Consider the following 20025-nt stretch of genomic DNA (forward strand, 5'->3'; position numbering starts at 1 on the left):
ACTTTCTTTCATCTTGTTTTGACTTAATCTTAAACTGTCGACCCAGGCTCCAATAAAAAGAAATGAAGATAAACTTGTCACTGATAAAAAAATACATTGATTGATGTCATATAGAAAAGTTGCTTTCTTACAGGCTATGGTAAATTTTCATAGGTTGACAAGTAAAATTTATATTTATTTATATATTATTTATTTCTCGTGCAGTTGTGCGTTCTAAGGCATTTACGGATTATGTTTATGGCTTGTTTAATATCTAGTTATTAGAGCAAGTTGTCTTGCACTTTATCTAATCAGGCTCCAGCAGGAAATCACAAGCAGAACACCTGTCGTGACAATGAAGTTTAATTCCAAAGTTTCACAAAGCATTTCTGATTACACAATTAAGAGGCCACAGTATTGCACAACAGTGTGCTAATTTTAAAAATCCACCACTGGACAGTTTGACTTCCTGAGTTGCTCTCAGTGAATTGAGGAGTAATTATAGGTTTGCTGTCTTGATTACCTGATTACCTGCTTTCTCTCAATGTGTCTCTTCCCACCTCAGTGACTATTGGCCTACATCACAGTACAGTATGCCAGCGGTCAAACCCCATTACCACTGAATTCAAACAGATGAGAATATAAAAATGAGAATGATTATTCGAATTATGAATACACAGGAGGTAAATATGCGATATCCAAAGTAATCATTTAACATTAATTACTTGATAAATGCATTAACTGTGGATTTCTGTTGACTGTGTGTAAGATGCCAGGATCAGCCACAGGTCCTGGATCTCTACACGATCACAGAGGACAGACTGATGTCACCGCCGATCTCCAGGGTGGTGATCTGTTGGAGGTGAGTGAAACGGTGCTTGTAGGTGTGCGCCTGCATCCCATTGGCCACAATCCTGAAGGAGTGATTCTCACAGCAGATGGTCAACTGAAAGACAAAAAAGGGGCATTTTGCAACCACTTTGAGAGCGAGTTTAACTAAGTGACAGAGATACAACAACTTGTTCAGGCTGGTTTTTGAACACGATGTGGGCTTATTATCAGGGACACTCCACCTCCACCGGGTCAGTGTGTACAGTCAGTGACGTGTTTGCAGCCGTACCGAGAAAGGCTGTCCCTGGCGGAAGGGCATCCCTCCACCACGCTCCTCGGGGCCCCACTGCTCCCACTGCTTGGTGTTTCGAACCACAGCGTTTTCATTGAAACGTGGGTTGTAATGCAGAGCAATGCCAGACTGATAGCTGAGATTCACATGGAACCTGAGAGGAAACACAGAGGAAAGCATGATTACAATAAGGTCCTGTGTTGTATAAAGGTAGAATTCCACGTCTTCTTTGATTATAAAGCAGGTCTAGGTTCTATATTAATACTGTGAAAGTGTCAAAGCCTCAGTCCACAGAGAAATGCACACAGCCTGTATTCAGACACTGAGCCTTAAAACCAGCCGTCAGGACTTCTGGAACTTTGTGATGTCACAACAAAGCAGTCGCCTCTCTCAACCATGCCCCAAGCCCCGCCCACCTGGACCCACCATCCAACCTTGCAGGATTTGGTTTCTCTCAGTGTTCATCTGAAATCTGCTATGTTTTTATTGGATCGCTCAGAAAACAGTCAGCCAATCAGAGGAGACGCTCAGAGTCACCTCAAATTGTAAGTAAGGACCACACTGCTTTTCTAACTGAAAACCTGCATCAGAAATGGGAGAGTCTCATGAAAAAACTAAGATGAGTTGCGTTATAGGAAGTGTGGGCTCCAGTGTTTTTAAAGCTTGACCCAAACCACAGACTAAAAATCTGAATATCTCAACCATTGCTGCTTCGACATTGACCCCTTTTATTTGTCTCCCAGCTTTATCGAAGTCTAATCTGAAATCAGTTGAGCGACCCCTTGAACAGCTCGTTGTGAAATACATGTACTGTAAAATGTATGTGTCTGTTGCTGAGTATCCAACAGTCCTGGTACTGTGTAATTTTCTCTTGCAAATATCTTTCTAGAAAATCCAACTGTTTATGGATAAAATGAAAATTGAAAGTGAAAGTGAAATTTATGTTTTGTAGTGTTTCCTGTCTTTTTTTCTGATTGTAATATTGATGTTTTGTCATGTCCATTTTTTATTGTGTAATGTTGTCGTGTGGTGTTATCTTTATCTTTTACTTGGTCAACCTGCAAATCACTGGCGGCCTCCACCGAGGGACTGCAGATGGAAATAAGCTTTTAGCTACGTCTGCTGTAAGTCTATAAAGACGAGTGTTATAAACTCTACACATAGAAGAAATTCTGAGTTAGATTTCATCACATACCAGCAAAGACAGCAATGGAATGAAATACAGTATAATTGTAAATGAGTTGCTCGTACTTCCACCAGGTGGTGCCAAAGTAAAGAATTTTCAAATCCTACATTTAAACAGTCCAAGATATGTTACTCAGTCTGAACTGTATAATCTCTATGTAAATGATTCTTTGAGGAAATCAAACTTCTAGTGTTTGGCCCATAGTTGATGTTTTTGGATGCTGTAGGAGTTTTGGAAACCCCACCTGTTTAACTAGAAGTTTTCTTCAGAATGTGGAAACAGAGGTCATTTCCTGTTTTGAGAACAATCCCTGCTACGGAAAAACTGAACAAAAAGACACAGTTCACGCACTGAGAGTCACTCAGTCGTGCAAAGGAGAAAGCAGATCTGCCGTCTGCTGAGGTTTATGCAGATAAAATGTAGACCATAGACATGTCAGACAATCCTTAGCCTACGTTATGTAGCCCCTTAAAGCGGGGTTACTACATTTGGTTTGCTTCATTACTCTGCTTACTGCAGCTGCAATTACTTTAATTAAGACCTGTTAGATGTGGGTTTATGTTTATATGCAATAAATCAGATTCTCTGCCTGAGAGGATGTGAAACTATTTAAATTATCACAGCTAACAGGAAACTCTGTCATCAACCCCCCTGTTGGTTATCAAATAAATCAGAGTTTCAGATTTATTTGATAAATATCAAATCAGTATCAGAGTTTAAACAAACAAAAACATCAACTTAACAAAGAGTCTCCTGAAACAATACTGATGAATCATGTTGTTGATTCTACTTGTTTTGCACAATTCTGGTTTTATCTATGACTCACAGTCACTATGTACAGCTGTTCCTTTGTTTGTTGTTCTACACTAAATGACTGCTCCTGGATTCTGATGGTTCAGTTCAGTTTGAGGATTCAGATCAGATAAAGATTTGCAGATTCACATACTGAAGATCCAGTCATCCAGTCATATAGTAGCACAACCACAAAGGAATCCTGCCATGAGCACAAGCACGAGCAAAGAAAGTTTGAGTGGTTGTTTGGCAATTTATCGCTGCAATGGGAGAGTTGTTATATTAAACCTCAAAATAAAAGTTAAATAATATACATTTTGCACTAGTAAAACTGTGGAATAAACCAAACAGACACTTCATGCAGATGGAAACCCTTACACAGTCTAGTGAAGTCTATGAACAGTGTAGGCCAGATGTACAGTTTTGGAGTAGATGTGCAGTCTAGGGGCAAATGAACCAATTCTCCTCAGGTTGAAATTGTTCAGGTTAATGTAACCTGGAAATATGGCACCCACTCTTCTGTGGGTAAAGCTAAGGCCTGGGCCTGGATATCTGGTCGAACTGTTAAAAAATGAACTAAATTTCAATCAGGGCAAATATTTATGTTTTATCTTCTATTAGTCTGTATTGTATAGTGTCTATTTTACTGGGCTTGATTTTATTCCTCATTTTCTACTCAGTCTTTAGGTGTAAAGTTCGCTGGTTTCAAAGTGAAACCAAACATCAGCTGATGATGGAGTCAGACCTTGTGGCACTGGGATGAACGGTCCCCTGGATAGTGATGGTCCTGCCAGGTGAGAGTCCACCACTGATGATGCCATGGTATGGAACAGCCTGCACAGAGATGCAATAGGAATTAATCAATTATTGATTTACTCATTGTTAATTACATAAATATACAATAAATATTGTTGATTTTTGAGTGTGTTATCTATGGACATTATTCTCCCACTATGCTATACACAAAGGAAATGATGGAGTGGCTGGAGAAATGTATTGAAAAACTAAGGGTGATGGCGAGACAGCGACAGAAATTTCTTGGGAAAACAAATGAAACCTAAAACTATCTCCATACCTTGATAATACCAGAACTAAGTGAAAAACTATTTATTTTCCTTGCAATTTGTGTGACCTGACCCTTTAACTCAACCAAAAAAGGACTGTTGGTGCCCTGAGAGAAGCTAAGTGAATGTCTGTCAAAGTGCAACCCCACCCAGCCAGAGACTCACAAGCATTGCAGGAGGAAACCCAGGCTGGGAGGGGAATCCGGGCTGGGAGGGGAATCCGGGCTGGGAGGGGAATCCGGACTGAGGTGGACATGCTGGACCGGTAGGGTAGGCACATTGGGTGGGAAAGGCTACATTTGAACCAAATGTAGGCTGAGCAGGAAACGCCGGCTGTCCAGGGAAAAAAATAAAAGGAAACCACTTTAATCTCAATAACCTTTCTGTGTTAACAAGAGCATTGATAAATGGTACATGAAACACAATTAAAGCCTTATTGTTTTTTTTAATGAATTCTAGTTACATCCTCACCATAGGATTCTGGAATGCAATGGAGGAAATTTCTACTTTCCCGCCCACTGAGATGGTGTCCACTTGGTGAAAGGGAATACGATGCCTGTACTGCATGTAGTGGGAGCCATTGACGCTCACCTGGAATGAGCAAACATGTAATTATATTTTTGTTTCATTACTGAGCACAGAAAAATATTTTCACATAATAAAAGCATTACCAAGCAAAGAATGTTTATGAAATAATAACCCCAACACTCATTGTGTTTTAAATGTGAATTTAATGATTCTGCTTCACTCAGTTATGATTCCCTGACTGCTTCCCTACTCTCCTACAAACAAATATTCCTACAAGTGACTGAAGACAAAACATATAAAAGTATAATCCAATTCTCTGATTGGCTGAAATTGTGGGATCAGGTGCAGTGAAAGACAAAAGCAAGGACCAAGGCATGCTGACTCCTGGTGTTACACACTGGTCCTGGGGATGTGAGCTGTCACCTCTCTGGTGAGGAGGGAACCAGAGTTGGTGCAGGTGGACTGTTACCAACTAGATATAGGTGGTTATAGTTCTAGTATAGTGGCTCTCTTCCACACACAGCACTGTTTCCTGAACCCAGCTCCTGGGGAGGGGCTGGACTCTCTCCTTTTCTGGAGTTGCCCAGGGCCAGAGGTGCCAGGTGTGTGTAAGTAGAGATACTCACAAGCCTTCACCTGAGCACCATTGTGCTGTGTGTGTAACCTCTGTACGACTGTGAGTCACTGAGGGTCTGACTGTTGTTTGTGTGGGGTCCTGGAAAGGATATGAAATGAGTTTCCTCCATAGGCTGGGCTCAGCCGTAGAGATGGAGGTCAGGAGCTCAGACTTCTGGAGAGAACTTGGAGTCACTGCTTCTTCACATCGAAAGGAGCCTTTTTAATTTAATAAATACGGCGTCTGGGCACCTCCCTTTTCTAAGCACATCAAACTGTTAGACCCAGAAATAACTAGAGATTATATATCTCGTCTGGCCTGGGAACACCTCCGGATACCCCAGGAGGAGCTGGAAAATGTGACTTGGGAGAGGGACGTCTGGTCTGCCTTGCTCAGACCACTGCCACTTCTTGTTTCTTCTCGAAGAAGAAACAAGATTTGAAAATGTAGTAACTCCAATTATATTTCTAGAACTGTGAACATTTGTCACAAAGTTACTCTGACCAAACTGAGCATATCATGTTCAGATTGTCAACAATTGAGGCCCCACAGACCTGGAAGGAATCACGGGAGACTGTGATGAGCAGGCTGAAGGTCGAGCCAGCAGGGATCGGACAGCTGTAATTCCTCTCTTCACTGCCCCAGCTGCCATTCTGGAAGGTGTTTGCAACCACATAGCCAGGGTGACTGTCATACCGTGGGTTAAAATGGAAAGCAATGTTTGCATTGGTCCTGGAGCCACACTGTAAATTCACATGGAGCCTGGGGAAAAACAGAAGTCAATCATTCAATTGTGTCAGAAATCATTTACTGATGTAGAAGTTACTGCCATTATTTTTGCTTTTGACCATGAGAATTATGCAAAAATTGCCAAAATGTTGCTTCATAACTTCTTTCTGCCTCAAGAAGCCTGTATCTATTTTTTTAATTTAATAAATCCCCAATAATGAAGAGTAGCAAATGATCCTAAGGTAACCTGCGTGTTCTTTTTTTTACCACTAACGGTGCTATGGAGCAACGTTTTGATAAGCATAACTGTCATTTTGCTATCTCATGGGCTGCATAATCTAAGCACAAAGGAGTGTGAACAAGAAAATGAAACTGGATACACTGAATATGTCTTAACATAGATTACAACATCACAATGAAATTAATATTTTTTATTATGAGGACGTGCTTTAGGAACAAGTCCAGAAATGTGCCTAAATTGAAGTTATATGTATAATAGTATATAGTATAATGTGTTCTAATATTAAATAAACACCTAGAACGAAATTCAATTATTAACAAGCATAAAGGCAGCATTGATTCTTAAGGGTCAAAGTGAATCTTAGTTGTTATTCTACTGTAAAACCCTGAAAATATCTACACATGTAATACATAGGCTATGTGCTCTCTCTCTCTCTCTCTCTCTCTCTCTCTTTTTTCCTCTCTCCTCCCCCCACCCCCTCTTTCTCCTCCTAAACCCAACCAGTCGAGGCAGACCCCCCCACCCTGAGCCCGGTTCTGTTGCAGGTTTCTTCCTGTTAAAGGGAGTTTTTCCTCCCCCCCTGTTGCCAAGTGCTGCTTGTTGTGGGAACTGTTGGGTTTTTCTCTGTAACAAAGTAAGGTCTCGACCTGACCCTGTAAAGAGCCTCGAGATAATGTAGATTATGATTTGGCGCTATACAAATAAAAGTGAATTGAATTGAATGATGTTAGTGAGAGTGAGGCCAAAGTCTGGTAAAGAATGTGTCAATGGGCTAATTTTCTCAAGTGAAGAAAAACAGAACATTTCAGAAGAGAATAAGAAGAAATAACAAACCAAGTATTTTTTCTTTCTGATTAGCCACCGAATGTTATGACTCACAGCTCAGAAATAAAGTAAAGTGAGGATGGAAAGCCGAGTCTGACCTGTCTGCTCCAGGCAGGACTCGTCCGCTGAGGCTGATCGACTTCCCCTCCTGCAGACCACCATGGATCGATCCTGTGAAGGGGATTCTCTAGAAAGGAAAAGACTTAACATGTAAACAGCTGCTTTTCATTGTAACTGCTAAACCTTTTCAATGCTTTTGTGTTGCCTGTGTTTAATCATACAATCCCATACATCCCCATCTAGGGGGCGCTGTTGGGTCTTTTCTTTTATTTCTGTATTAATTTTAATTCCTCCCTGTACACCTCCACCCTTACACATAAGCAATAAAGTTGATTCTGCTCAAGTTTTTACATAGTTGACTTAAATTTGTATTTACAGTTTAAATTGGATCATGCTTGTTCTAATAGTTTTGATTTTATTAATATTATTTTCCTCCCACCACCATGATAGTGAAGCCAAAATGACAAATGGTCTCAAGTTCCAGCTTCTGCATGTTTGCTTCTCTCATGCAGACACTTCAAACAATGGTTACAGTTAAAGAAACAGGAAGCAGAAGCTGCAACTTGTAGATTATTCACGCTGCTCGGTTATTATATTATTATAAGGCTGTAAACAAGAGGACAAGATACAACTCTGAAATAACTGTTGTTCGTGGAAGTGAGTCCGAGCCGAAATAAAGAGCAAAGCTTGATGATACTCACAGTATCCTTCACATCTGTATGATTATTGTATAATTTCGCCGATCGGGAACGAAAACTTAAATTGCAAGAATTTCCAACCTAGTTCGGGTGGACTTTCACCACAGCCAACTCCTAACGGGATAAGCCTGCGATAACCAGAGCCCAGCCCTCTCTGCCGTCCAGTAAACAGTTTTCCATGAAAACAAAGATAAAAAAATACTCATGAGTTTGAATGTACTTACTGGGTTGTAAAAAGGCGCCTGCTGGGGAAAAGCCATCGCTGCGGGGCTGAAGTGCGCAGGGCGCTGCGCTGCAGGGAGCGTGTTCTGCAGCCTGATGCAGAATCACTCAACGTGGAGAAGTTACGCCTTTATTCGACAGCTAGGTTTCGATTTCTCTACAGGATGTGGTTTGTCTAAAGACACTGGTCAAGCAGACACAGCCATAAAGGGAAATGCAGGATATTCCTGTCGGCCAAACTCTTGACTGACTCTAGAATATTGCTTCAACTTTGTCTTACTCTGATGAATCATCTTAACCGTTTACAGATAATGAGGGTTTGTCTGTCGATGATTTCACAGAGACACTGGCTACTGTCCAGACTCTGCTGAAGCCTTCAGCCCCCCCCTGCAGTCCACAGTCTCAGTCCCTGTGCAGCTTTAAAGGGGCTGCTGTTCTTTGCACTGTCTGAACTCATGCTGCTGAAATTCAACCAAACACCAGTGGTGGAAGAAGCTGTTTCCCTTTAGTCAAATGAATCTCTTCATTTGTCAATGTCATTACTTCCTGCTTTAAAAGTTTCACTTAAATTGTACATTTAGCTCCAGGTACTTTTAATTTCCATGTTACTTTTCCCTTAAAGGTCCCATGTTTTGCATGTTTTTTTTTGTGTATATATATATATATATATATATATATATATATATATATATATATATATATATATATATATATATATATATATATAATATAAATTTGATATAGCAGATTTGAAAGAAATCACATTTTGTGAGGTCGGATTGTGGGTCTAGGTGGGCGGGGCTTGGGGCATGGCTGAGAGTGGTGACTGCTTTGTTGTGACATCACAAAGTTCCAGAAGTCCTGACGGCTGGTTTTAAGGCTCAGTTTCTGAATACAGGCTGTGTGCATTTCTCTGTGGACTGAGGCTTTGATACTTTCACAGTATTAATATAGAACCTAGACCTGCTTTATAATCACAAACACATGGTTAAACCGTAATATGGTTATTCCCTACTTGGTCGTTTTTCATAGACAGAAAAGCTGCCTCCCTGTTAAGTTTTTTTCCCCTCAAAACAACACATAGAGATTTTAGAAATTCATCAAATGTTCTTCGCTGTATAAATCTGACCTTACACCTCTCAGTTTAGATGACTGGTTCACAGGAGAAGTTTAAACTATAGCGTCTGAGGACACAGGAGTGGGGCTTTTAGTGATCATGCGTTCATTGCCCCCAATGTATCATCAGTGTATGAGTATATGTGAGTGTATTTTTCATAGAAAAATTCTTAATGAATATGTGAGTGAGTGGGTGGATGTGGCTTGTAGTGTAAAGTGCTAGAAAAGCACTTCATACAGTAAGTGCTGTCCGGTTACCATTTGCTGTACTATGTGATATTTTTCCTTGAAAGAAAATTTAAAAGCAGATTTTACACAATAATTAGCGTAAGCTTCATCCTGTCTGTGTTTCCACTGACATCATGGAATGACTCATTTAAAAGACTGGAAAAATATTTTTGATGCAAGACTATCTTGAAGCAAAATCCAAAAAAAGACACATCTTAAAGGCACATACACACAAACAAACTGAAACTTCCAGAGGTTTGATCAGTGCCCAGTTGTGTGTGAAGGACTCACTACGTAATGTCATATTTTCCATACAGCCACACACACTACAGGTGTGATATTTGCTTGATTGCAAGTCTGAAGTCAGTTTGTGTCTCCTCCTACTTATGGACTTTGAACGCAAACAAAACCATGTCCATTGACTGTTTACCCTCCAGTAAATTTGACTAAAAGTATTCAGATCTTTTGTATGGTAATAGTAAAGGCTACAACATGTTGTCTTTGAATAGAATGAAATAAGAGACAAGCAACGCTTTAACAAAAAGCTTAGGAAGTATCTCACATTGGAAACATTCAGGGAGCATAAATGTGCTATGTAAATTTAGGGGCTATTTGCTCATTAGATTGTGATCTCTTCCTACGCACACGGAAATGTGACAGTAGCTCGAGAGGAAAAGTCAGTGTGTCGCCATTACCATTAAGATTCATCCAGAAAATTCACAGCTGATTTCATGACAATTTGACTTTCATTTTGTAGGAACCTTGTGAAAGACCAAAACTGTGACTTTTTGGTTTGATGTAGTGCAAGAGGAAAGGTCACAGGTCATCGGTGTCATTTAATCTCAACCTCTTGGGACCATGAATATTCATAATGCAACTTACCTCAACACTCAATTTCCTCTACATACATGTCCCATTCTTCACGTCATTGGACAGATCTATCACAAACAGCTTCGGTGTTTTATTACCTGTGGGAGGAAACTGAGCCCACTTTTACACTTTGCCTTTAAACTCCACATTACACTTAAAATTGATTCAGATTTTATGTTTGACCTTGTTCATACGATGCTGTAGTTGTGTTTGTCTTTCCTTATCTCTGTATTGTGATTCTACTTCTGCTTCTTGTGTCTCTGTAGTTTCCTCTCTGTAGATGTCCCTCCTCCTGTTGCTTCAGAGGTTTCTTGCTTTGTTTCCTGTTTATTTATTATTCATATTGTGTTGTGTTGTTAACACCTCTGAGACCCATAAATTAATTTGACTTAACCTTGACAACATGCAGACTCCACTGGACTCAAACCTCCTCTGTACTGGTTGGTACATACTGGTGGCCACTGTTTCTAAGTTACAGAGAACATTTAATCAAATTTAAGTTACTTGTTGTTAATGTATCTGAGGTTATGCTATGATTAAGCTGTAAGCAATGTGAAGCAATGTTATGGTGAAACTACTCAACAGTATATAAAGTACTAATAGAGTCCTGCCGGGATGATGTATTTTTGTAAGCCACCCTGAAGTTAGCTTCACCCTGGTTCCCTTGACAAAAACCCAATGGGATCTTTCTATTGGGTCATGGATTACTGCAGAAAACAAGCTCTGTGACAAACAACAGTTTATGATACTGACATGTTTTCTTCAGCAGGATAATCTTCACTAATAAACACCACTTTATGATTTTTGAAGCCTAAATAAAATCACCAGAAGTTAAAAGCTAATGGCTTAATGTTCCAAAAAATGGGCACAAAAAGTAAAAAAGAAATCATAATGGGAGCATTTACTGGCGTATTTTATGTCGTAGAATAAAACATGAAAACAACTCGAGCTTGTGTGTGACCTTATTTCAGCCATCTTAACCAAAAACCCACTCAGAAAACCCAGAGACTTCAGACACAAGGGAACAGGAAGTGGTAAAACACAACTAATTTCCAGGTTGTAGGACCCTGTAGCTCTCTATTCTGGCTGTGACTTTCTAATACTTTGTTAATAATAAGAATTGATTACTTATTGACTGAAAAAGTAGTAGTTAGTAATGACCATCATGTATAACTGTCCTTTGTAACACTAGGGATATTTTGTGACGACTGTCTTTTACTGTCGTCTTTTGCATATATCTTTTGAATATATGTAATAGTTAACTCATGTATTTCAAGACTCTTACTTACTTTATTTACTTTTACTTACACTGTAGCATTGTCTGACCTGAGGTCAGTCTTCAGTCAGGTTGCTTCTCTGTCCATCAGGAAATGAAAGAGGGGTTTTATTACAGAAGTTGATGAACAACCAGTCATGTGGTTCACATGAGTAGATTGACTGGTTTTGTAAAGGGGTCACAAAGAACAGTTGCATGACTGCAGATAAGATACAGTCATATCAACTGTGGTTTAACTGTGGAGAGTGTGTGTGTGTGTGTGTGTGTTGGTCAATGGTCAGTGAAGACAAGGTTTAAATACCAAATAAAACTCTACATTCCAGATGTTCTCAAAGTGTGGTTGTGGCTTGTGAAGTTTGTAAAAATCATTCACATGGCAAATGACAAAAGGAAACGAGTGTCCTGACAAAGCAAAATGGAACCATTGACTTGACACAGTAAAACTTTATCACATCTGTTATTTCTGTTGTGCTATTTTATCACAGCTCTCCTGGAACATTTGTGTTCCTCTTTTCCCCTTAAGTTGTTCCACAGTGGACAATAATATATGATATGCTGTATATTCTAAAATAAATGTTTCAGTGCGGACAGTATGTCCCACTGAAAATAAAATATTACAGGAGGAGGAAACAACATTTGATTGGTGTAAAAATAGGTTTTGTAATCCTAACAGTGTTAATAATGTAGCTACTTTATAAGAAGTGTTATAGAGCACATAGCAAACAAAGCTAAAAATCCCTCCACATAAAATGATAAAAATAATAAACACTAACAAACACTGTAACTGGTTGTGAATAATGAAGCGCACAGCTCCTGTTTCAGGTCTGTGTCTTGGCGAGATCCTTTAAAGGTCTTATATTGTATGAAGTGACACTTCTGTGTCTTTTAATACTGTGAAAGTATCAAAGCCTCAGTCCACAGAGAAATGCACACAGCCTGTATTCAGAAACTGAGCCTTAAAACCAGCCGTCAGGACTTCTGGAACTTTGTGATGTCACAACGAAGCAGGCACTGCTCTCAGCCATGCCCCAAGCCCCGCCCACCTGGACCCACCATCCAACCCTGCAGGATTTGATTTCTCCAAGTGTTTCAGAGAAAGCTTGTTTTTTTTTAATTAGATCACTCAGAAAACAGTCAGCCAATCAGAAGAAAAGCTCAGAGCCTCTCTTCTGATCGGCTGACTGACCTGATGTTGCTAAAGCCCCAGAGAGAAGCCTGAGGGAGGAAATGTAAAATTCCACTGAGATGGTTTTGGTTCTTAAAAGCACAAATATATCTTCTTATGGAGATCAACACTTCAAATTAAAGAATGTAAAAGTATAAAATATGGGACCTTTAAACCTGGACTTTATTTATGTTGGACTAGATCTGATCTTGGTACTGAGAACTTACTCGTATAGGCATATTGTACGTTATAATATTGTATCCACATGAACCCACTGTGTTACAAAAAGGACACTGAGTCTTTCAAGATCAACTTTAATGTCTACAATTGTTCAGACAAAAAGTGTCAACAAATCCTGTACAAAAATACTCTACAGATTAACCTCCCCTCAAAAAAAAAGAAACACCAATCAATCGACAACAGTTTACACAGTGTCTAAAAATCTATACATAAATATGAGTGAAGTACCAATTAAAATGAAAACTTGTACAAACATGAGCTCTGTATATTAAATACAACCTCCAGCACTTTATATACATATATGCATTAGGTCACTATTTGATCGTGTTTGACTGAGCTCCACTGAACCAGTGAAGCCCACTAACATTCAGGCATATTCAGTGAGTGTATATTGTACTGCGCACACAGAGGACCACATCCTGTTTACTAAAATGAACAGGGTGTACTACACAGGAAAGACACACACTGTTGCGGCAATATCACACATTTCTTTATACTTTTGTGAAAACCTGATCTTCTGTATTGTCGTCCAGTTCGCTTGTGGCTCTCATGAAATCTCAGTGTGTGAGGTATCACTCAGTGTTTTTCCGTTTGATCCATTAATCCCGTCTGATTGACTGAAACGGTGTCGTGGCAGTTGTATCTATATATTCGCTACAGCAACACAAAACCAAAGCTGCCCCAAGATACAGTCGTTTAGAAGCAGCTGTTCATAAATGCCTGAGTTTAAATGGCTGTTTCACGCTGCATCATGTCAAGTATTATTGCAGTGCAGAGAAAGGCAGAGTGTCACCGTTCTGGTCAGGAACCTTGCTTATACCATCGTGATAGCAAAATACAGTAAAGGGTTGTTTATTTGTATTTTGGGGGGGGGGGGGGGGGGGGGGGGGGGGGGGGGTCAGTTCAGAAGATCAGTTCACTCAAAATACAATAATACACTTTTTCTTTCCTCATTAACGTTTGTGGTATGTCTCCATGGACATGTTGGTTTTTACTTTGAGCAGGTTTGGGTTTATCTGTCTCTGAGATGCACCACAACACAATGGAAGTGAATGTTTTTTTCTTTTGCAGTGCTCATGCCAACATTACAGTTATTACAAAATAAGAGTCTACAGCCCCTAAAGGCTAAAGGTAGGTTCATCATCTCAGTTGAGCGTGTTAGCATGCTAATGTTTGCTGAGGCTGATGGGAATGTCATAACTTTTGGTCATAAACCAAAATATTGGAGAAAGTGAATTTTTGACTCAACAATGTCATTTGAAGAAAAATCAGAGGATTATCAAAGTTATAACAATTAATCCATGAACGTCTGAGCGAAACCTCAGCGAAATCCATCCAGTACTTGAGATATGTTAAAATGGACCAAAGTCACAGAACGTTTCTATCTTAAAACAAGACGCTTGTGTCGCTGGGGTTGCTTTCCTGTCAACTTTTTTCATAGGCACTAGCTCCAATCAAAACTGTACAGAATGTAATTTGTGGCTGATCCAGACGAAGGAAAAAAAAAAAAATTCACTCGCATTTTATTGGAGTAGCAGCAGAAATCCTAGAGACAGACACAGTATTTCAAAACTTGGAATAATAAAAACAAATTTGCATGGAGAGATACCCACAGAAAGGCCAGGATACATTTTTATAAAGTTTTAGTTTTTTTTCATGTGTAAAAACAAACACTGAGAGGCATTTTTTTCCCCCTAGGAAAAAACTCTCTCACAGATGCAAAAAAAACCAAAAAAAAAAACCACGCAATTTTTTACACTTGTCCCATGACTGAAAAAAAAACCCCAAAATCATTCATCTGTGAAAACAACCCCCGAGAGGCAAGTGAATTTCACTGATGAAAAGAAAAAAACAAATCTAGTGAAGTCAAATGAAAATGTGATGTAGTTTTGCAAATTAAGTGAACCAACCATTTAGGTGTACATTTTGACATAAATGTTATTTTGCCTCTCCAGTAATTAGCCACAGCAGTAACCTCTGACACCAACAGCCCTCCAGCTGAGAGGACGACGCCAACTCACACAGATTTATATTCACAGAGAAGCTTCAACAGTTAGTGGTAAGAAAGTGGGAGCAACCAGCTGGCACACACACATTTTTTCATAGTTTGTTTTTATAATGACAAAATGTCTGTTTCATGTAATTATGACAATTTCCTGTTATGGCTTGATACCAAATTATTCAATATTTTTTAAGTTTTCCTGTAATAAATTGTTGCTTCATCTCTTATTGTTGTTTTACAGGAAATGTTTCCTGTTTTAATGAAATAATTCTGTCGTTACAAGCTGGAAATGCAGAACTTCTTTTACCAATGTTGTCGGCGTTTGCTCAATCCAATATAGAGTCAAATCCAAATGAAGTTTGAGTTTTAAAGAGGACCTTGGCCTCTCAGCTGCTGTATTTGTACATGTATGGACAGTGTGCATGGAGGCCCTGATGGCAGTGATCCCTCAGACAGTGATGATGATCCCACGACCTTCACCAGCAGAAGAACGCAGTGAGGAGAGAGAAACCGGGAGTGTTGGAAAACAAGTGAGCACATCAACATAGAGAGAGGAGCGGAGGCACAGACAGAGGAGAAAATGCAGGATCCAAGTGAGACCGCGGAGATCAGGCACAGCAGGAGCAGGCAGAAGTGGATCAATCAGCACCCAGAGGACAGGAAGTGAAAAAAGAGGAGAAAGAAGAAGTGAATCTCAGAAACACAAGACTTCAGTGTAATAATGATGTGTTACTTCAGACTGTGGGAAACACCATGAAGGCGTCTGAAGAGAAGGTGAAAGGAGTGAAGACACAGCAGCAGCTAAAATGCCTTTCAGGTTTAACACAATTTGAGTCTCACTAGATTTTTCATCAAAATATAAAACAGCAGTCACATGACAGAAGAGCTCTTATATTAGTTGATACTCAGCAGGACAGCTTCATAACATTCACATTCCTTTATAAAACCCTATTTACAACATTTCCTCTTAACTGATTGGTCCACGGTTTCCTCATTTCTGCCTTCACACTTTCAGCCTCACGCTTTTCATAACACGGAAATGTAGATTCTGATATTTCATTTACTTATGATGCAGACTCCCTTTTTACTGTTGGTGTGAATGGTGCGGCGGGCTGGTTCATCCTGGATCATGTCATTCTGCCTATGATACGTACTCGGTTGTCTTCCAGAAGTGTCCGGGATGAGACAGCCTGCGGTTCAGTTTGGGAAGCCTCTCCAGCATGCCTGTGAGCTGGGTGAAGGTTGGCCTGTCGTCTGCCTCCGCGGACCAGCAGGCAGAGAGGATCTCCTGTAGGGATGGAGGCAAGAGGACACGGGATGTTTGTACTTTGGTTTTCATTATGTTGGCCATTTACCAGCTTTCAACTCTGATGTTCTAGTTCCTCTAATGATGCTGCAAAAATGAGTAAAGCTTAAAAAAAGCTCGTGCTGATCAGTTGGTTATTCAATTTTAAATCACAATCAAAAATGACACTTTGGCCAAGATGGAAGAATGTGCAGCGCCAAAGATGGGCCGAGGACACAACACACACACACACACACACACACACACACACACACACACACACACACACACACACACACACACACACACTCACACACACACACTACTCCGGCACGTAACAGGGGACTTTTATTCTCACTAAGCCATCAAGACAGCATATGATGTATAATGAGAATAAAACAGAACCTAATATGGAACCTTGTGGTACTCCACAGGAAATGAGCTCGGGAGAGGAAACAGAAGCTGTTCTGCTTTGGAGGTGTAGGTTAACCAGTGGAGGAGCAACCCAATAATCATACATTCAGTGTTTGGCCGGGTGTGTGGGGTCCAGACAGTGGGCCGTCCTTAACTTCTTTCATGTCTTGCTCTTTTTTTAAAAAGTTATTTTTGCAACTAACTACAACCACACAAACTACTTTGTGTAACTTACAATTTAAATAACATGATGTCCTAAAGCAAAGCAAACTTTATTTATATCATACATTTCCCTCTAAGGGAGACATGAACATGTATTAATACTGAACTAGAATAATCCCATAAACTTTGAACACAATAAAAGGAAACAAATTAACAAACACACACACACACACACACACACACACACACACACACACACACACACACACACACGTATGTACAACACATCTAATACAGTCTGCAAAAGTATGTGAGCAGCTGAGACCACAAAAACAAAAAGCTTCATGCATTTAACCCTGTGAGCGACTAGAAGCCCTGAGAATCCTGATAGGTTCACACTGATTAAGTAGGTCAGAGAGATACTGTGGAGCAAAGTTGTTTAGTTAAGCCTTGTGGACATGTAGTAAAATTATGTAATCAGTTAATAAGTTTAATAAGTTAGTGAATTTTTCGGCCTCTGCCTGATAAGAAGCCTCTTACTCTGGATATACTCAAATCAAACAGTGACACTCCGATGTTTTGACCTATGCAGCACTAGAATAAATGAAACACATCTCCTGTCACAGAGGCTCATCAAAACTAACAAGGGTTTCTTATTATAACTGTGTCTGAGTAACTGTCTGGAGTTCACACAATAACCTGTGACTTCCTGCTGTTACGGTAACTTGATGCCAATTCAAGAGCATAAATTGAGCAGGAATTACTCATTTGTGCAGAAGAAACACTAACTTTTCCACTAAATGTCAAACTGTGCAGTAACATTTGCTTTATGGATCAATTATTTCTGAATAATTTTCAAAAAATTTTCATGGAACAAACTATTTAATTTGGTAACTTGTTTTATTAAGCAGATATTAAGGCTAAGACTCAAGTATGTTTTCTAGCGTTGTGGTTGTCCCTCAGCTGGTACCACCTCAGCTCCACCCACACTCCCCGCCCGCTGACCAAATTAGGATTTCCTGTGGTGAATTCTACACATATCCAGGTTGAGTCCCTCCCTTTCTTTAGTCACTGTGGGCATTGCCACAGCCATGTTCTTATTTTCGTAAATCTGTGTAATCTAGACCCACCGTGACCTCCTTGCCCAGATTGGCCTCTGCCAGCACCCTCTTGATGCCTTCACCGCTGCCCACTTGCCAGATTTTAGCCTCCACAGGTTGGTTGGTGATTGGCCAGTCTCCGACCTGCAGCTCATACCAGACTGTGCTGAAAATGTCACAACATCAAAAATCGCATCAGGACACATCAGGACAACTGATGACAGTGAAACCACCTCATATGTTAGACTCTTAAAAAACCATCTCTGCCCATGTGAAGTGAGTCTAAGCAAACACACCAAATAGTGTGTGAAGCACATGGAAATAAAGCTTTCAGAAAAATGTGTCCACACACTAACGTCTGAAAGTTGTAGAGCAAATCTGAGCTGGTAAAGTTACACAAAAACTGACTGATGCATTAGCATTAGCTGTTGCAACTGGTGCATTAGCATTAGCTTTTGCAACCTTATGCATTAGCATTAACTTTTGGAAACAATGCATTAGCATTAGCTTTTGCAAACAATGCATTAGCATTAACATTAGCTTTTGCAACCGGTATATTAGCATTAGCTTTTGCAACTGGTGCATTAGCTCCAAGCACCAAAGACTAAAACCTAAAACACAGTAAAGCTATAGGAACTCAGGGAGCACTGCTTTAAATCTTTGTTAATGGAAACTATATTTTTGAAACTACCTTTATATTTAAAATAAAACATAAACTGAGTGTTGTCAATCAATACCCAAATGCGTAAATATCAGCAGCTTTGGAGAAAGGCAGCTGGTCCTCGTCAACCTCAGGGCTCATCTTTCGAACGATCTCTGGAGCCAGGTAGTAGATCCAGCCCTGGGGTATCCGCAACACATTCTTTCGTCTAAGCACACACACACACACACACACACACACACACACACACACAACACACACACACACACACAACACAGTGCTAATGAAGACAACAACCGTGGCTTACCAGATATACAGATGTAATGTTTAGGGTATTCCTTGATGTCTCTCCTACCTGCCTTCCTGCACCACCCCAGACATCCCGAACAGGCCGAAGTCAGTGATCACCACCTTGTTCGTGTCATAGAACACGTTCTTAGACTTCAGGTCTTTGTGAATGATGCCTTTGGCGTGAAGATAACCCATCCCCTGAAAGAGAGATGGAGTGTGTGTGTGGTGGGGTTTGACTTAAATTACAGATTACAGATTTTTGGGTCATTGGTTGAAGTTAATGTTGGGTCAGGATTGGGGTTATGCTTAGAAGTGGTTATGGTTACGACAAACCTCCAGGAAATGAATACAAGTCTGTGTAACTTCCCCAAAAGAGGCAAAGGTAAATGTGTGTGTGTGTGTGTGTGTACTTCTAAATGCTACATAGTGAGGAACAAAAGCAGTACTTTCCTTTCAGTGTGAGGACATTTTTGCCAGTCCTCACTTTCTGACACACCTTCAAAGGACTGTTTGAGGGTTAAACCTCAGTTTTAGGGCTCAGGTTAGAATGAGGTTTAGCTCAGAGTAGAATAAGGGTTAGAGCTAGGTATTCAGTTATAATGGTTAAGGTTAGGGTGAGTGGCTAGAGAATGCATTATCTCAATGAGTTTCCTCAAAAAGAAGTATAAGTATGTGTGAGAGAGCATGTGGGAGCAGGGTGGGGGGTGGGGGGTTTAACAACAATACATAATAAACCTGATGTTAAGGATCCTTTAAATTTAGTTACTAAACAATCTTGTGTCTTGAGTGAGGAAACAGTTTACAGAACTTTCTGGTTAAAACTCAGTGCTTAAAGAAAGCACTGAGAAAACGGAGGTAAAATCAGGTCAGAAGAAGAAGAAAGGACGGGAGCCGCTGAATATTATTAAGCTTAAATATGCACTTAATAGCACAGAAACACAAAAATGATTCATGTTGCATCTACTCTGGTTTACATTGTGTTTCAAGCTTGATGCTCTTGCTCACATTGAAGATAAAGTGTACTCAACCCCTCCTTTCTTCTTCTGTGCATTTCTTTACTGCTGTTTCATGCCATCAGCCGACATGAGATTAACCCTCAAACTAAAATCTGTTTGTTCTGTGATATTAAGATTTATGGATGATGCTGTAACA

At 40.0% G+C, this 20025-nt stretch overlaps 2 protein-coding genes across 6 annotated transcripts in view; both read right to left on the bottom strand.

Moving 5' to 3' along the window:
• Positions 1-326: 326 nt before the first annotated feature.
• Positions 327-8444, bottom strand: lgals9l3 (lectin, galactoside-binding, soluble, 9 (galectin 9)-like 3). The gene is made up of 8 exons (XM_071471784.1): positions 8066-8444; positions 7182-7270; positions 5843-6050; positions 4616-4735; positions 4310-4477; positions 3826-3914; positions 1100-1256; positions 327-925 (listed from the first exon to the last, which is right to left on the bottom strand). The coding sequence occupies exons 1-8, from the start codon at positions 8099-8101 to the stop codon at positions 779-781; spliced, it is 1014 nt and encodes a 337-aa protein (XP_071327885.1). The 5' UTR covers positions 8102-8444; the 3' UTR covers positions 327-778.
• Positions 8445-13016: 4572 nt separating this feature from the next.
• The window catches only part of LOC139614409 (kinase suppressor of Ras 1-like), a 39453-nt gene continuing 32444 nt past the window's right edge, over positions 13017-20025 (bottom strand). For all 5 annotated transcript variants that reach the window (XM_071471646.1, XM_071471645.1, XM_071471647.1 and 2 more), the window contains 4 exons: positions 18938-19071; positions 18659-18790; positions 17952-18087; positions 13017-16248 (listed from right to left, as the gene is read on the bottom strand). In XM_071471646.1, the coding sequence (XP_071327747.1) occupies positions 16102-16248; positions 17952-18087; positions 18659-18790; positions 18938-19071 (549 nt within the window). In that variant the 3' untranslated portion in view covers positions 13017-16101. The remainder of the gene's footprint in view (positions 16249-17951; positions 18088-18658; positions 18791-18937; positions 19072-20025) is intronic.

The sequence above is a fragment of the Trachinotus anak genome, unplaced genomic scaffold, assembly GCF_046630095.1.
Source record: "Trachinotus anak isolate AG129_WGS33_773 ecotype Australia unplaced genomic scaffold, CSIRO_AGI_Tana_v1 ptg000034l, whole genome shotgun sequence".
NCBI classification, from domain to species: domain Eukaryota; kingdom Metazoa; phylum Chordata; class Actinopteri; order Carangiformes; family Carangidae; genus Trachinotus; species Trachinotus anak.

Coding starts and splice junctions, on each gene's coding strand:
- lgals9l3 (XM_071471784.1), bottom strand. CDS start 8,101: ATGGCTTTTCCCCAGCAGGCGCCTTTTTACAACCCA. Junction 6,051..7,181: donor GTCCTGCCTGGAGCAGACAG/GTCAGACTCGGC, acceptor GTTTTTCCCCAG/GCTCCATGTGAATTTACAGT. Junction 926..1,099: donor GCCAGGGACAGCCTTTCTCG/GTACGGCTGCAA, acceptor TTTGTCTTTCAG/TTGACCATCTGCTGTGAGAA.